This window comes from Chlorocebus sabaeus, chromosome 11 (assembly GCF_047675955.1).
Source record: "Chlorocebus sabaeus isolate Y175 chromosome 11, mChlSab1.0.hap1, whole genome shotgun sequence".
NCBI lineage: Eukaryota > Metazoa > Chordata > Mammalia > Primates > Cercopithecidae > Chlorocebus > Chlorocebus sabaeus.
Window position 1 is genome coordinate 47,853,291 of NC_132914.1, and position 15,775 is coordinate 47,869,065.

The 15,775-nt window shown below is 41.9% G+C and overlaps 1 protein-coding gene across 1 annotated transcript in view; it reads right to left on the reverse strand.

Annotated features, from left to right (window-relative positions):
• Window positions 1-15,775, reverse strand: part of CERS5 (ceramide synthase 5) — a 37,230-nt gene that overhangs the window by 9,718 nt on the left and 11,737 nt on the right. The window contains exons 2-4 of the mRNA XM_008003213.3: window positions 3,899-4,004; window positions 3,008-3,138; window positions 1,974-2,031 (exon numbers count right to left, since the gene is read on the reverse strand). Of these exons, the coding sequence (XP_008001404.2) occupies window positions 1,974-2,031; window positions 3,008-3,138; window positions 3,899-4,004 (295 nt within the window). The remainder of the gene's footprint in view (window positions 1-1,973; window positions 2,032-3,007; window positions 3,139-3,898; window positions 4,005-15,775) is intronic.

Sequence of the window (15,775 nt, forward strand, 5' to 3'; positions counted from 1 at the left end):
CTTATTTTTTATTATTTCCTTCCTTTAACCTATTTTGCTTATCTTTTTCAAGAAGCTAAAGCAGAAACTTAGATTAACTTTAAACCTTTCTTTTGTAATATTAACATTTAAAGCTATAAATTTCCCTCTAAGTATGTTTTATCTGTATCCCAGAAATTTTGATATGTTTTACTTTTAGCATCATTCAATTAAAAATATTTTCTTATTTCTCTTGTGATTTTTTATTTGATCCACAGGTTATTGAGAAGAGTTGTTTAACTTCCAATTTTTTTTTTTTTGAGACACAGTCTTGCTCTGTCACCCAGGCTGGAGCGAAGTGGCGTGATTTCGGCTCATTGCAACCTCTGCCTCCCAGGTTCAAGTGATTCTCGTGCCTCAGCCTCCCCAGCAGTTGGGATTTTTAGTAGAGATGGAGTTTTGCCATATTGCCCAGGCTGGTCTTGAACTCCTGAGCTCAGGCAATCTGCCTGCCTCAGCCTCCCAGAGTGCTAGGATTACAGGTGTGAGCAACTACACACGGGCGACTTCCAAATATTTTCCATGTCTCTCATTACAATTGACTTCTAATTTAATTCCATTATGGTTAGAGAACACATTCTTTAAGATTTCAAGATTTTGAAATTTACTGAGACTTATTTTATGGGCCAGCATTAGTTTATCTTTCTACATGCACTTAAAAATTATATGTGTTCTTCAGCTGTTGGTGTAGTGTTTTATAAATGTCAATTAGCTAAAACTGGTTGATCATGTCATTCATATATTTTACATCTTTAGTGATTATTTATTTATTTTGCCTGGGGTTTAGGTCAATTACTGAGAGAAAAGTATTAACATCTTCAAGTACAACTGTATATTTGTCTATTCCTTTACTTCTGCCAGTTTTTTGTCTATAATATTTTGAAAACACAGTGATACCATTTAGAGAGAAATAGTATGGTACAGGGAAAAAAACATGAACTCAAGAAAAGCCTGAAATTCTTCTTCCTTCTTTTTCTGAGGCAGAGTCTTGCTCTGTCACCCAGGCTGGAATGTAGTGGCTCCATCACTGCTCACTGCAGCCTTGACCTCCTGGGCTCAGGTGACTCTCCTACGTTAGCCTCCTGAGTAGCTGGGACTACAGGTACATGCCACCACACCAGGCAAATTTTTGTAGAGACGGTATTTCACCATGTTGCCCAGGTTGGTCTTGAACTCCTGGGCTCAAATATCTGCCCATCTTGGCCTCCCAAAGTGTTAAAATTACAGATGTGAGCCACTGTACCTGGCCCCCTGAAATTCTTCTTTGACTCTGACAATTAACTAAAAAGTGGGAATAATACCCGTTTCACCCACTTTAAAGGGTTGATTCCATTTCTCCTCCTTCAATTTTTGTCAAGTGCTTTGTAAACCATTAAGTATTATGCTGATTTAGTTATTACTGATATTACTAGTATCTTCTAGGGAGAAGCAGTAGAGTTATAAGGTTACTGAAGTCAGGCCCCAGACAGAAGACAATCTATTAGGATATAAACCTGGACTGTGGGCATCACAGGAGGAAAAGTTGGGGGAAATATAAAGATCTAAAGGTATTTATGCCAGGCACAGTGGCTTACGCCTGAAATCCCAGCATTTTGGGAGGCTGAGGTGAGTGGATCACCTGAGGTCAGGAGTTCAAGACCAGCCTGGCCAACATGGTGAAATCCCGTCTCTACTAAAAATGCAAAAATTAGCCAGGTATGGTGGTGTGCACCTGTAGTCCCAACTACTCAGAAGGCTAAGGTAAGAGAATCGCTTAAACCCAAGAGGCGGAGGTTCCAAGTGAGCTGAGATTCCACCACTGTACTCCAGCCTGGGTGACAGAGCGAGACTCTGTCTCAAAAAAAAAAAAAAAAAAATCTAAAGGTATTTAACTCTTGCTTCTAGATTAACTCTTATTTCTAGAGATCTAGGCATGATTAGAACCCAACAGAGGACTAGAGAAAGTTAAGACTCACCGACCAGAGAAATCTAATTCCATAGCAGAATATACATAAATAAAATGTGAATCTCCACCTGGGTGGACAAAGAGGAGAGGTTAGACAAATGTCCACTGAAACCGAAGTCTCTGAGGCTAGGGAAGTCAAGATAGCAAATCTGGGGATAAGAGAGTTACTGGTGAGAAAGAGGATCAATTCCTAGAATAGGGGCAACTACTGTCATTTAAAAAGCCAAAGACAGGGGCCAGGAGTGGTGGCTCATGCCTGTAATCCCAGCACTTTGGGAGGCCGAGGCGGGCGTATCACCAGGTCAAGAGATCGAGACCATCCTAGCCAACATAGTGAAACCTTGTCTCTACTAAGAATACAAAAATTAGCTGGGCATGGTGGCGCACGCCTGTAGTCCCAGCTACTCAGGAGGCTGAGGCAGAAGAATAGATTGAACACAGGAGGTGCAGGTTGCAGTGAGCCGAGATCGCGCCACTGCACTCCAGTCTGGCGACAGAGTCAGACTCCGTCTCAAAAAACAAAAACAAAAACAAAAAAACCAAAGACAGAGTCATCTTCCATGAGGAAAAATACTAGGCTCTATCATCAGACTCCCTAGCATTTTTCTTTACATGACAATTACTAATACAGTGCTCAGAGGATAATTAGAAAAAGCTCAATAAAATGAAGAATAGTATTTCCCAGAAAAGGAATGCTTCCTAAAAATTGTCAACTTACAGCAAGCAAGCTAGTACTCCCTCTATTAAGGTATACATGTGTTAGTACATCTACTTACATAAGTACAGTTATAAGGATTTACTCCCAATCTATTTAGGAAAAGGAAACAAAATGGAACCATACCTAGGTTAGTGGCAACATGTCCAAGAAACTTAAGGGAATCAGTGTTCCAGTTCCCTTCTTTCCTACCAATAATAGGCTGAGTTAGCTCTCTATATCCATTAACTGTTGTCCTAACAACAGAAGTGATTTTCAAAAAAGAAAACTTCAGTCCAGTTGTATCCCACCCTCTTCTTTATTCCCTCCCTCTCTCCTTGCATACTTACATGCTTTCACAGAATTTAGTGAGCGTTGGGGGCTTGTCCTGATTCCTCCTATGGCGAAACCAGCATTGGATTTTTCGGACATTCCAATCCAGCTGCTTTGACAGGCCCTCCAGCCTTTTCTTATCAGGATACTGTAAATGTATAAGCAGAGTCAACACCCCTGTCTCCTCAGACCCCTCCGAGACCCCTCCTTCAATACCATTGACTAGCTGAGTGATAAGGTATGATAGCCATAGTGGCTCAAGTGATGTTTATCTTTCCAAGTTATCCCAAAGTCATTTTTAGTAAGAAATTTTATCTTACATATCAAGGACCTGTACTGCTCACCTATACACATCCTTGTTTCGACTCTTCCTCCAGCCCAGGCTGAGTAAAAAAGGATATTAAAAACCCAAATTGCAGGCCAGGCATGGTGGCTCATGCCTGTAATCCTGGGATTTTTGGAGGCCAAGGGCCGAAGGATGGCTTGAGCTCAGGAGTTCCAGACCAGCCTGGGCAACATAGCAAAACCTTGTCTCTCCAAAAAACCAACAAAAAACCGAACTGCAAAGGCTATCAGTACCGTCTCCATTTCGATTACACAACTAGGCAGTGGCAGAAACTGGAACAAGGAAAAACAAAAACAAGATATGGTGTGTGTTTGGGGAAAGAGGGGTAAAGGTGGCTGCTGGGCCTAAAACTCAAACATACTACTATGTAAACTTGACATACGTAGGGCCCAGCGGTTTTCCCTGAGGGGATAAAGCTCTCCGTATAGCTACATAGACTACTCAGACATGAAAGATCATCCCATCCTATCCTTACCCTTAGAGATATGTGCTGTCTATCCTCCCCTGCCCCATGGAGCAACGCCTTGTGTGAATTTTCCTCTCTGTTTCTTTGCCCACTTACCTTGGTGATAGATACGAACACCTTTTCAAGGATGGCATTGGGTTGGGCCTGATAAGGACCACTGTCCTCGATGCCAATATGGAGTGCACAGGGTTTGGCAATAAACCTGTAATGGAGAAAACCCAAGGGCCAATTCTTTTAAAATAATTTTTATTTATAATTGACACATAATAATTGTACATATTTATGGGGTACAATGTGATGTTTCAATGCGTGTATACATGGGATAATGATGAAACTGGAGTAGTTACCATATCCATCACTTTCAACATTTATCACTTCTTTATGGTGACAACATTCACCAGCCTCACCTTCCAAAATGCTGGGATAACAGGTGTGAGCCACTGTGCTGGCTGGAAGCTTTTTAGAAATGCATAATCTTGAGCCCATCTCAGACTTGCAAAATCAGAACCTGCGCTTTAACAAGATTCCCAGGTGATTCACATGTCCATTAGAATGTGAGAACCACTAATCTACTTCAGAAGAATCTTGTAAGTATACAATGAGATAATGTATATGAAAGACCCTGGCACAAAGGAGGTGATTAATAAATGGCAGTTTTCCTTACATCAAAAGACCAAGATCTTAATTGGAGGGAAAAGTAGAACTGAGACTAAGCTCTTCCTGCATATAGATATCCTGGGTCTTGGATACCTTCCTGCCTAACCAAGAGGTTATGGAAATACTTCGATCTTTCAGGAGTCGAGAAGAAAGAAATCAGGAAGCTAGGAAAGGGGAGAAGGAAATTACCTATTAGCACTCTATCCTAGTCTCAGATCTACTAATAAGGCATATAAACTTGGTAAAATCACTTATTTCTTGGGTCTTGGTTTCATCATCTAAAAGAAGAGGTTATATCAAGCAGAGTCCCATGGATTTAAATTTTTAAAAAGAATAAAAAAGCCGGGCGTGGTGGCTCACACCTATAATCCCAGCACTTTGGGAGGCCGAGGCAGGAGGATCACAAGGTCAGGAGTCTGAGACCAGCCTGGCCAACAACATAGTGAAACCCTGTCTCTACTAAAAATAAAAAAAAAAATTAGCTGGGCTTGGTGGCAGGCGCCTATAGTCCCAGCTACTTTGGAGGCTGAGGCAGGAGAACTGTTTGAACCCTGGAGGTGGAGGTTGCAGTGAGCCGAGATCGCGCCACTGCACTGCAGCCCAGGCGACGGTGCGAGAATCCGTCTCAAAAAAAAAAAAAACCAATAAAAAATAAAAGGTTATGAGATGATTTCTAAGATTTCTTTTTCTGTATCTAAGATTCTATGATGTTATCATTGATTGATTATAATTAATTTCTAACTTTTGAATCTTTGAAAATTGAGGAACTATTCCTTGGTTCTTCAAGAAGGATCTTACTCTCCCCCACAACCAGAGATTTCTATGAATATCAGCACTAGGAAAAGCTCTATATTGCCACTTTCAGGATAAGTCAAAACCAGTTTTAGCCCTTAGCATCTTAAGGAGTCCCATAATGAAAATATGACTGGGAGGTGTAAAATGGAGTGCCATTGATCTATTTTCTTGAGCTGCATTTGAATCTAGAATATATTATCTCTAAAGGAGGGATTGAAAATAAGAAACTTTTCTCCCTCTATGAAAACTTTTTACCTTATCACCAAAGTTCCTGAGCCATAGGGTAATATTTATTCAGAGCATAAAGTTAGCCACATCTGTAACACATTCTCTTTTACACAGGTGGGAAAAAAAATAGTTCCATTCAAAGGCCAATGCTAGTGGATACATTAATTTACATTTACTGGTATACTATTGTGTATACCAATAATATTTTAATCCCTAACTCATGTTTAAACTCCTTCTAAACACAAATAGACTGCTTTCATATTTGCCAATGTACTGTGCTCAGCAGTTGCTCAGTAACTGACAAGCAACAGATTTTAGTGAAACCCACTCTTGTTCTATTGGAGCTCAATTCTGACCCAGGATTAATCAGCATTCGGAAGAGTAAATGAGGCAGTCATTCTTTGTTGTTGAGTTGATACCATATTAGAGATAAAAATCATCTAAACAACCCTGTCTCCTCCTCCTTTTCCTATCAACATAATTGCATGAAAATCCAAAGGCAGAAAACAGCCTTTCCAATTCCTACTCTTACCCCCAACCCAGGCTTCTTTAATCCGGAAGCAGTCAGGTGATTAAAACTCAGGACTTGTAGTTAGACAGATTTTACCAGCTTAAAGACCTTGTGACTGTTACATACCCATAGAATGGAGATAATATCTACCTCACAGGGTTAAAGATAAAATGATACAATGTATGCCTATACCAATACCTGACATTTAGTAAACATTCATTAAAGAGTAGCGATTATTATTTCACTAGAAACATATTTCAGTCTGGGTACTCTGGTACCTCCAGCAGAAAGTGAGAAGCAGGAAATCCTCTTTGATATAACAAGTCTATATTCTGCTTACCTGGGTGAAGCCAATTTTAAAATTACTATTATCTGGATCATGGTGTAGACTTAATAATCTAGCATTGTCATTAGCTCACATCCTGCCCTCATTAGTTCAGAGTTCGGTGAAAAGCATAAAGCTACTCATATCCAGTCAGTTCCAGCTATATGGAGCCTAAGAATATTTGACAAATACTTGTTGAGTGTTTATTTTGTGCTACAGAATGAAGCTTTATTATGATATTTTCCAGACGTGATTGGAAAAGACTCTTTTCTAATTTGTGATAAAAATTAAATATATAGATTTAGTTACACAGTTAATGAATTACGTTACTGAAGAAAGTGAAATTATTTGAAATTAATAGCTTTTGAGAAATTACTAATTCTACATTACAAAAGGCTGGCATTTGGCATAACTTATAAAATAGGTATCTAGGCTGGGCGCAGTGGCTCATGCCTGTAATCCCAGCACTTTGGGAGGCTGAGGCGGGTGGATCACAAGGTCAGGAGTTCGAGACCAGCCTATCCAACATGGTGAAACCTCATCTTGACTAAAAATACAAAAAGCCAGGCGTCATGGTGGGCGCCTGTAACCCCAGCTACTCAGGAGGCTGAGGCAGGAGAATTGCTTTTACCCAGAAGGTGGAAATTACAATGAGCTGAGATTGCACCATTGCACTCTGACCTGGGCGACAGAGCGAGACTCCATCTCCAAAAAAAAAAAAAAAAGATACCTAGGCTGGTCAATTTCCAGAGCCTGGCATTTATCCTTTCTGCTACATCAGCACTTCTCAAAGTGTGGTTTACAGAACCCTGGGGAATCCAGAGACCCTTTCAGTAGGTCTACAAGGTCAAAACTATCTTCATAATAATTCTATAATTTCATAAAAATCCTTTCTCTCTCATGAGAGTACAGTGGAACTTTCCACAAGTTACATGACATATAACAACAGACTGAATGCAGACGCTGAAATGAGACTACAACTGCCAGATATTTTCAAAAATGTTAAAATGCTACTCTTCTCAGTTTTTTGTTTTGGAAAACAGTTATTTTTCATAAAACGTAATGAGTTCATTGTTATTTATTTATATTGAGACAGGGTCTCACTCTGTCACCCAGGCTGGAGTGCAGTGGTGTGATCACTGCTCACTGCAGCCTTGACCTCCTCAGCTCAAGTGATCCTCCCACCTCAGCCTCTCAAGTAGCTGGGACTACAGGTGTTGGCCATGCCTAGCTAATTAAAAAAATTTTTTTTTGTAGAGACAGGGTTTCACCATGTTTCCCAGGCCATTGCTATTTTTAAATGAATTAATAAATATGAGCTGGGCACGGTGGCTAATGCCTGTTATCCTAGCACTTTGGGAGGCTGAGACAGATGGATCACTTGAGCCCTGGAGTTCGAGACCAGCCTGGGAAACATAGTGAAACCCTGTCTCTGCCCAAAACACAAAAGTTAGACAGGTGTGGTAGCTCATGCCTGTGGTCCCAGCAACTTGGGAGGTTGAGGTGGGAGGATCGCTTGAGCCTCGGAAGTCGCACAGTGGGCTGTCATTGCGCCACTGCACTTCAGCCTGTGTGACAGAGATAGATCCTGTCTCAAAAATAAAGAGGCTGGACCCGGTGGCTCATGCCTGTAATCCCAGCACTTTGGGAGTCTGAGGTGGGCAGACTGCTTGAGCTCAGGAGTTCAAGACCAGGCTGGCCAACATGGTGAAACCCCATCTCTACCAAAAAATACAAAAATTAGGCCGGGCGCGGTGGCTCAAGCCTGTAATCCCAGCACTTTGGGAGGCCGAGACGGGTGGATCACGAGGTCAGAAGATCGAGACCATCCTGGCTAACATGGTGAAACCCCGTCTCTACTAAAAAATACAAAAAACTAGCCGGGCGAGGTGGCAGACGCCTGTAGTCCCAGCTACTCGGGAGGCTGAGGCAGGAGAATGGCGTAAACCCGGGAGGCGGATCTTCAGTGAGCTGAGATCCGGCCACTGCACTCCAACCCGGGCGACAGAGCGAGATTCTGTCTCAAAAAAAAAAAAAAAAAAAAAAAAAAAAATTAGCCAGGCATGGTGGCACATGCCTGTAGTCCCAGCTACTCGGCAGGCTGAGGTGAGAGGATCTCTTGAACCCAGGAGGCGGAGTTTGCAGTGGGCTGAGATCTTGCCACTGCACTCCAGTCTGGGCAACACAGCAGACTCTGTCTCAATAATAAATAAATAAATAAATAAATAAATAAATAAATAAATAGGCTGGGCGTGGTGGCTCAGACCTATAATACAAGCACTTTGGGAGGCTGAGGCAGGCAGATCACTTGAAGTCAGGAGTTCAAAACCAGCCTGGCCAACATGGCAAAATGCCATCTTCTACTAAAAATACAACAACAAAAAATTAGCCAACTACTTGGGAGGCTAAGGCAGGAGAATTGCTTGAACCTAGGAAGCAGAGGTTGCAGTGAGCCGAGATTGCGGTACTGCACTCCAGTTTGGGTGACAGAGCGAGACTCCATCTAAGAAAAAAAAAAAAGGGCCGGGCGCGGTGGCTCAAGCCTGTAATCCCAGCACTTTGGGAGGCTGAGGCGGGCAGATGACGAGGTCAAGAGATCGAGACCATCCTGGCTAACACGGTGAAACCCCGTCTCTTCTAAAAATGCAAAAAATTAGCCGGGCGTGGCGGCGGGCACCTGCAGTCCCAGCTACTTGGGAGGCTGAGGCAGGAGAATGGCGGGAACCCGGGAAGCGGAGCTTGCAGTGAGCTGAGATCACGCCACTGCACTCCAGCCTGGGTGACTGAGCAAGACTCTGTCTCAAAAACAAACAAACAAACAAACAAAAATATATATACACATTTTATACATGTGTAAATACAGAAAACATGTACATTTTCCCTATTTTTTTTTTCTAAAACAGTAGACATTGATAGGTACTATCCACATAAACAAAAACTCTTTGGGATCCTTGAAAATTTTTTAAGATTGTAAAGGAGTCCTGAGATCATAGTTTGAAAAACTGCTGTGCTAGATGATGCTGAGAAATCATACTTTTAGTGTGGCTTTCTGTCTTCTCCAGGATTGATCCACATTTTAAAACAATTTGTCAGACAAGATTTTTCCTTTCCTGGCAGATTTTAGTTAAGCAGGCATTTAGTGGTCTATAAAAATAAGCTACTACTTTCCACCTGTAACTCCAGGAACATGAATCTAGTGACCCATCCTGACAGTATTAGATTTGTCCTACTTTGTAGAGATCATTTCACTCTGCCCTTTTCCTGCTCTCCCGATACATGGCAGCAGTTGACCTAAGCCTAGATTAATTAGGATGAAATTACCTATTGCTTTGGCTTTTTCCTATCAAAGACAGGATCTATATACTAACAATGCTACTTTTGTGATTCATTACACCACTGATGAATATGAATTATACACAAATAAAACCAAAGTCTAGATTAAGCTTCTCGACTACTTTACGGTGGCAAGTAACACAAATGGGCTATACTTATGCTGAGATACTGATCTTAGCTTTCAGGGTGATCCGTGGGGCCTTCGGGTAGCCAGAAACCTTTAGTCTGTAGTCTCTGGCCTCATATACCCTACTGTATAATGCAAATGTTATTTGTATATTTATTTAGAGACAGAGTCTCGTTCTGATGCCTAGGCTCAAATGAAGTGTGGTGGTGTGATCCGGGCTCACTGCAACGTCCGCCTCCCGGGTTCAAGTGATTCTTGTGCCTCAGCTTCCCAAGTAGTAGCTGGGACTACAGGCATGCACCACCATGCCCAGCTAATTTTTATATTTTTAGTAGAGACCGGGTTTCACTACATTGACCGGGCTGGTCTTGAACTCCTGACCTCAAGTGATCCACCTGCCTCCGACTCCCAAAGTGCTGGGATTACAGGCGTGAGCCAGTACATTCAGCCACAAATGTTATTTTGTATGTGTGCAGCAATATGACCAGATTGAGAAACACCAGCTTAGATCAATTTCTAGAAAAATATAAAGTGCCAAAGTAGATATATAAAAAGAGCAGGAGTTTAAGACCAGTCTGGGCAACATGGTGAGACCCTATCTCTACAAAAAATTTTTTAAAATTAGCTGGGTGTGGTGGCATGTGCCCATGATCCCAGCTACTAGGGAGGCTGAGGCAGGAGGACTGCTTGAGCCCAGGAGGTAGAGGCTGCAGTGAGCCCTGATTGTGCCACTACACTCCAGCCTGGGTGACAGAGTGAGATGCTATCTCCAAAACATAAAATAATGAAATAAAATAAAGTTTGGGAGTTAAAGATGAGTTGAGTTTTGTTTTTGCTGAATCTCAAGTACCCATGGGACACTAAAATGGAACTGTCTCGGATGCAAATACACTTGGAAAAGGGGCTTGGGTATGATATAGAGAGAGAGAGAAAGAAGAGAATATATGAATACAAATGAATAAGAATATAAGTGGTAGCTAAATTTGTGGGGGTGACTGTGATTACATACCAAAGGAATATAAACTTAAAAGAGAACTGAGGTCAGAACCCTGGACAACATCAGCATAAAAGGTGAATTTAGGGGACAGGAAGGTCAGAGGTGGAGTTGTATCAAATAAGGGAGAGACCAAGACAAGGACTTCAGTATCTACTAGATTTGGCAATTTGGAGATCTGTAGTAACCTTTACCAAAGAAATTCCAGTAAAGTAAAGACTCTAAAAGACAGCAGTGAGTTAAAGCAGTTAAAAATACAGGAGGAAAGAAGTAGAAATAGCCAAGACACTCAAGCATTTAGGCCAAGAAGGAAAGGGAATGCCCTCAACTTTGTTATCAGAATCACTCAATCTAAACTAATCACATCTAAAACCAATCTCCCTGTACTCTTTACTGATCAGAAATTTCATTCTACTTATCCCTCCTTTTTTCTATTATCTTCAGCCTCACTCTCAACTTGTTTCTTCTCATCAGATCTTAAACATGCTCAAGTTTTTCACATCTTAAAACAGCTCTGCCGGTCCCTAGCACCCTCTGGCCTTCCCCGACCTCACAACTAAACTCCCACACATTCCTCAACTCACCTTCCTCTCCCCTCTGGCTTCTGTTCCTACACTCCATTGAAGCTGTTCTTGCCAAAGTTGTCAATGATCTCCTTATTGTGAAAACAAATGGATGCTTTTCAGTCCTCTATCTTACTTGACCTTTCAGCAGCATTTTATTAGGTTGGTGCAAAAGTAATTGCCATTACTTTTAATGACAAAAACCACAATTACTTTTGCACCAACCAAATCATTAATGACTAACCTCCTTGAAATGCCCTTTTCTCTTCCTTACTGCCATACTCTTCCTAATCTTCTCCCTCTACCTCTCTGGCAGTGGAACTAGACTGCCTGGTAAGCACTGCTAGTTGAGTCACCTTGGACAAGTTACTCTGTGCTTCAGTTCTCTCATCTGTAAAATGAGGATAACAGTAGTGCCTACATACCTCATAAACTTACTAATGAGGATTCAATGCTTAGCACTTAGAACAATGCCTAGGACAAAGTAAACACTTACTAAACACCGACTTTGAGATGGAGCATCCCTCTGTCACCTGGGCTGGAGTGCAATGGCGTGATCTTGGCTCACTGCAACCTCCACCTCTCGGGTTCAATTCTGCCTCAGCCTCCCAAGTAGCTGGGATTACAGGTATTTTTAGTACCTGTTCAGGACCAGGCTAGTCCCGAACTCCTGGCCTCAAGTGATTCACCTGCCTCGGCTTCCCAAAGTGTTGGGATTACAGGTGTGAACCACTGTGCGTGGCCTATACCAACTATTAATATTATCAAATAACGTATGGCTGTCATTCCTCTATCTCCTTTGCAGTTTATTTTTCCTCTGCCTTTTCCTACAACATGGTGTTTCCTCAGGGTTCACTTAGAGGTTCTTTTTGTACTCTCCACATTCACCCTCAGTAACCTCATTCAGTTACGGTAGAGGGTCTCAAATATGGTCTGCAGACCCCTGAGTGTTCCTGAGGCACTCTCAGGGGCTCTACAAACTAAACTATTTTCATAACAATATTATTATTTACCTTTTTCACTGTGTTGACATTTGCAGTGATTGTGCAAATCCATGGTAGGTAAAACGTTATGGTACTTTACACCAAATCAAGGTAGTGACACCAAACCATACTAGTAGTTACTATACTGTAGAGCTATGTCTTCTCAAGTTTTAAAATATGCCAGTTTTGCTTAAGAATGTCCCTGATGAAGCACTACAAATTATTACTTTTATTAAATCTTGACCCTTGAATATGTTTTTTAAAAGCATTCTGTGATTGGGCACGGTGGCTTATGCCTGTAATCCCAGCCCTTTAGAAGGCTGAGGCAAGCGGATCACTTGAGGCCAGGAGTTTGAGACCACCCTGGCCAACATGGTGAAACCCAGTCTCCACTTATTCTGTGATAAAATAGATGTACCCAAAAAGCACTTCTGATGCATACCAAAGTATATGGCTCTCAAGGAAAGCCATTTGTATGACTATTGCAAGCAGAATAAATTAAGTCACTTTTTCCATAGAATACCATTTTTACCTGAAATGACTGACAAACTAATGTCATTCAGCTCTTGAGTATTTAGCAAACACTTTCTCAAAAATAAATGAGGCCGGATGCAGTGGCTTACGCCTGTAATCCCAGCACTTTGGGAGGCAGAGGCAGGCAGATCACCTGAGGTCAGGAATTCAAGACCAGCCTGGCCAACATAGTGAAACCCTGTCTCTACTAAAAATATAAATATTAGCTGGGTGTGGTGGCGGGCGCCTGTAATCCCAGCTACTCAGGAGGCTGAAGCAGGAGAACTGCTTGAACCCAGGAGGCGGAGGTTGTAGTGAGCTGAGATCCTGCCACTGCACTCCAGCCTTGGCGACGGAGCAAGACTTTGTCTCAAAATAATAATAATAATACTAGAAATAATTATAATAAATGATGTGAGCCTGTCATTTCAAGAAAAGCACTGTTGCCAATGATAAAATTCAAGCTTTCAAATTAAACTTAGAATGTTTAGAAAACTTTTATCTGCCTTTCAGCCTGACAACTCAATACTTAAGACTTTTCTGATGAGATTGGTTATAATGGGATAAACTAATAGGATTTTTTTTTTTTCTTTCTGAGTCAGAATCTCACTCTGTTGCCAGGCTGGAGTGCAGTGGCAGGCATGATCTTGGCTTATTGCAATCTCCGCCTCCTGGGTTCAAGCGATTCTCCTGCCTCAGCCTCCCGAGTAGCTGGGACTAGAGGCGCGCACCACCACGTCCAGCTAATTTTTGTACTAAATTTCTGTACTTTTCTACTAAAATAGAGATGGGGTTTCACCATGTTGGCTGGGATGGTCTCGATCTCTTGACCTTGTGATCCACTTGCCTCAGTCTCCCAAAGTGTTGGGATTACAGGTGTGATTTTTAAATATTGTATAATATCATATTGACATGTGGGACATTTGTATAACTGAATGAACCAGTATTTTCCAAATGATGGATACATGATGTCCATTCAAAATGTAATATAGGCCAGGCATAGTGGCTCATGCCTGTAATCTCAGCACTTTGGGAGACTGAGGCGCGCGGATCACCTGAGGTCAGTAGTTTGAGACCAGTCTGGCCAATATGGTGAAACCCCATCTCTACTAAAAATACAAAATTAACTGGTCATGATGGCACATACCCGTAATCCCAGCTACTTGGGAGGCTGAGGCAGGAGAATGGCTTGCACCCAGGAGGCGGAGGTTGCAGTGAGCTGTGACTGTGCCATTGCACTCCAGCCTGGGTGACAAGAGCAAAACACCACCTCAAAACAACAACAACAAAAGACAATTAACATAGAACAATGGATTCTAACATAATAAAATGAAAAGCTCATTAATATGGCTTCAGATTCTACTTAGCAATCAACGTTTAAGAAACTCCTACTTGTGGCTGGGTGGGTGGCTCACGCCTGTAATCCCAGCACTTTGGGAGGCCGAGGTGGGCGGATCACAAGGTCAGGAGATTGAGACCATCCTGGCCAACACGGTGAAACCCTGTCTCTACTAAAAATGCAAAAATTAGCTGGGTGCAGTGGCGCATGCCAGTAATCCCAGCTACTCGGGAAGCTGAGGCAGGAGAATCGCTTGAACCAGGGAGTTGGTGGTTGCAGTGAGATCACACCACTACACTCCAGCCTGGCGACAGAGCGAGACTCTGTCTCAAAAAAAAAAAAAAAAAAGAAACTGCTACTTGTGTTTTGGTGTAGTATCAAAGATAAATATCTAATTATTTGAAAGGGCTATTAACATACTTCTTGCTTTTCAATGACAAAGCTGTATGAAGCCATCTTTTCTTCATACTTCAATCAAAACAATATATTACAAGAGATTGAATGCAGAAGCTGCTAGGATAATCCAGCTGTCTTCTATTAAGCCAGACATTAAAGAGATTTGCAAAAATGTAAAATCAACGCTGTTCTTCTATTTTTTCTTTTGGAAAATAATATTTTTCAAAAAGCTTATTTATGTTAATGTGTAAATCGATGTATTAATAATTTTGTCTATTTTCTCCCTTTTTGTGGAGAACGAGGTCTTGCTATGTTACCCACACAGGTCTTGAGCTCCTGAGCTCAAGCTATTCTCCTGTCTCTGTCTCCTAAGTGCTGGGATTACAGGTGTGAAACCCTGCACCTGGCCTATTGTTATTTTTAATGAACTAATAAGCATTTCTTAAATTTCTTTTTGAGACAGAGTTTCGCTCTGTCACCCAGGCTGGAATGTAGTGGCGCTATCTTGGCTCACTGCAACCTCTGCTCCCAGGTTCAAGTGATTCTCCTGCCTCAGCCGCCCAAGTAGCTGGGACTATAGGCATGCACCACCACGCCTGGCTAATTTTTGTATTTTTAGTAGAGACGGGGTTTCACCGTGTTGGCCAGGCTAGTCTTGAACTCCTGACCTCAGGTGATCCACCCACCTAGGCCTCCCAAAGTGCTGGGATTATAGGCGTGAGCCATTGTGCCCGGTCAGCATTTCTTAAATTTCTAAATTTTAATTTAAAATATGGTAAAGTTGATGGGTATATGTAACCCACATAAACAAAAGCTCCTTGGAGTCCTCAGTAATTTTTAAAAGTGAAAAACAATCCCTGAGAACAAAAAGTTACAATACATTCTTCTGAGTAAATTCTTAAAAGAATAGGATTCCCTGTGTACAAGGTACTGCACTTTTCAAGATACCTATACCACCAAACCCAGCATTTCTTGCATGGTCTGTGCTCAAGTGATCTTTGGTTTCCTTTGAGGGCCATTACAAAAAAAAATTGCTGGGTGCGGTGACTCACGAGGTCAGGAGATCGAGACCATCCTGGCTAACACAGTGAAACCCCGTCTCTACTAAAAATCCAAAGAAATTAGCCGGGCGTGGTAGCGGGTGCCCGTAGTCCCAGCTACTCGGGAGGCTGAGGAAGGAGAATGGCATGAACCCGGGAGATGGAGCTT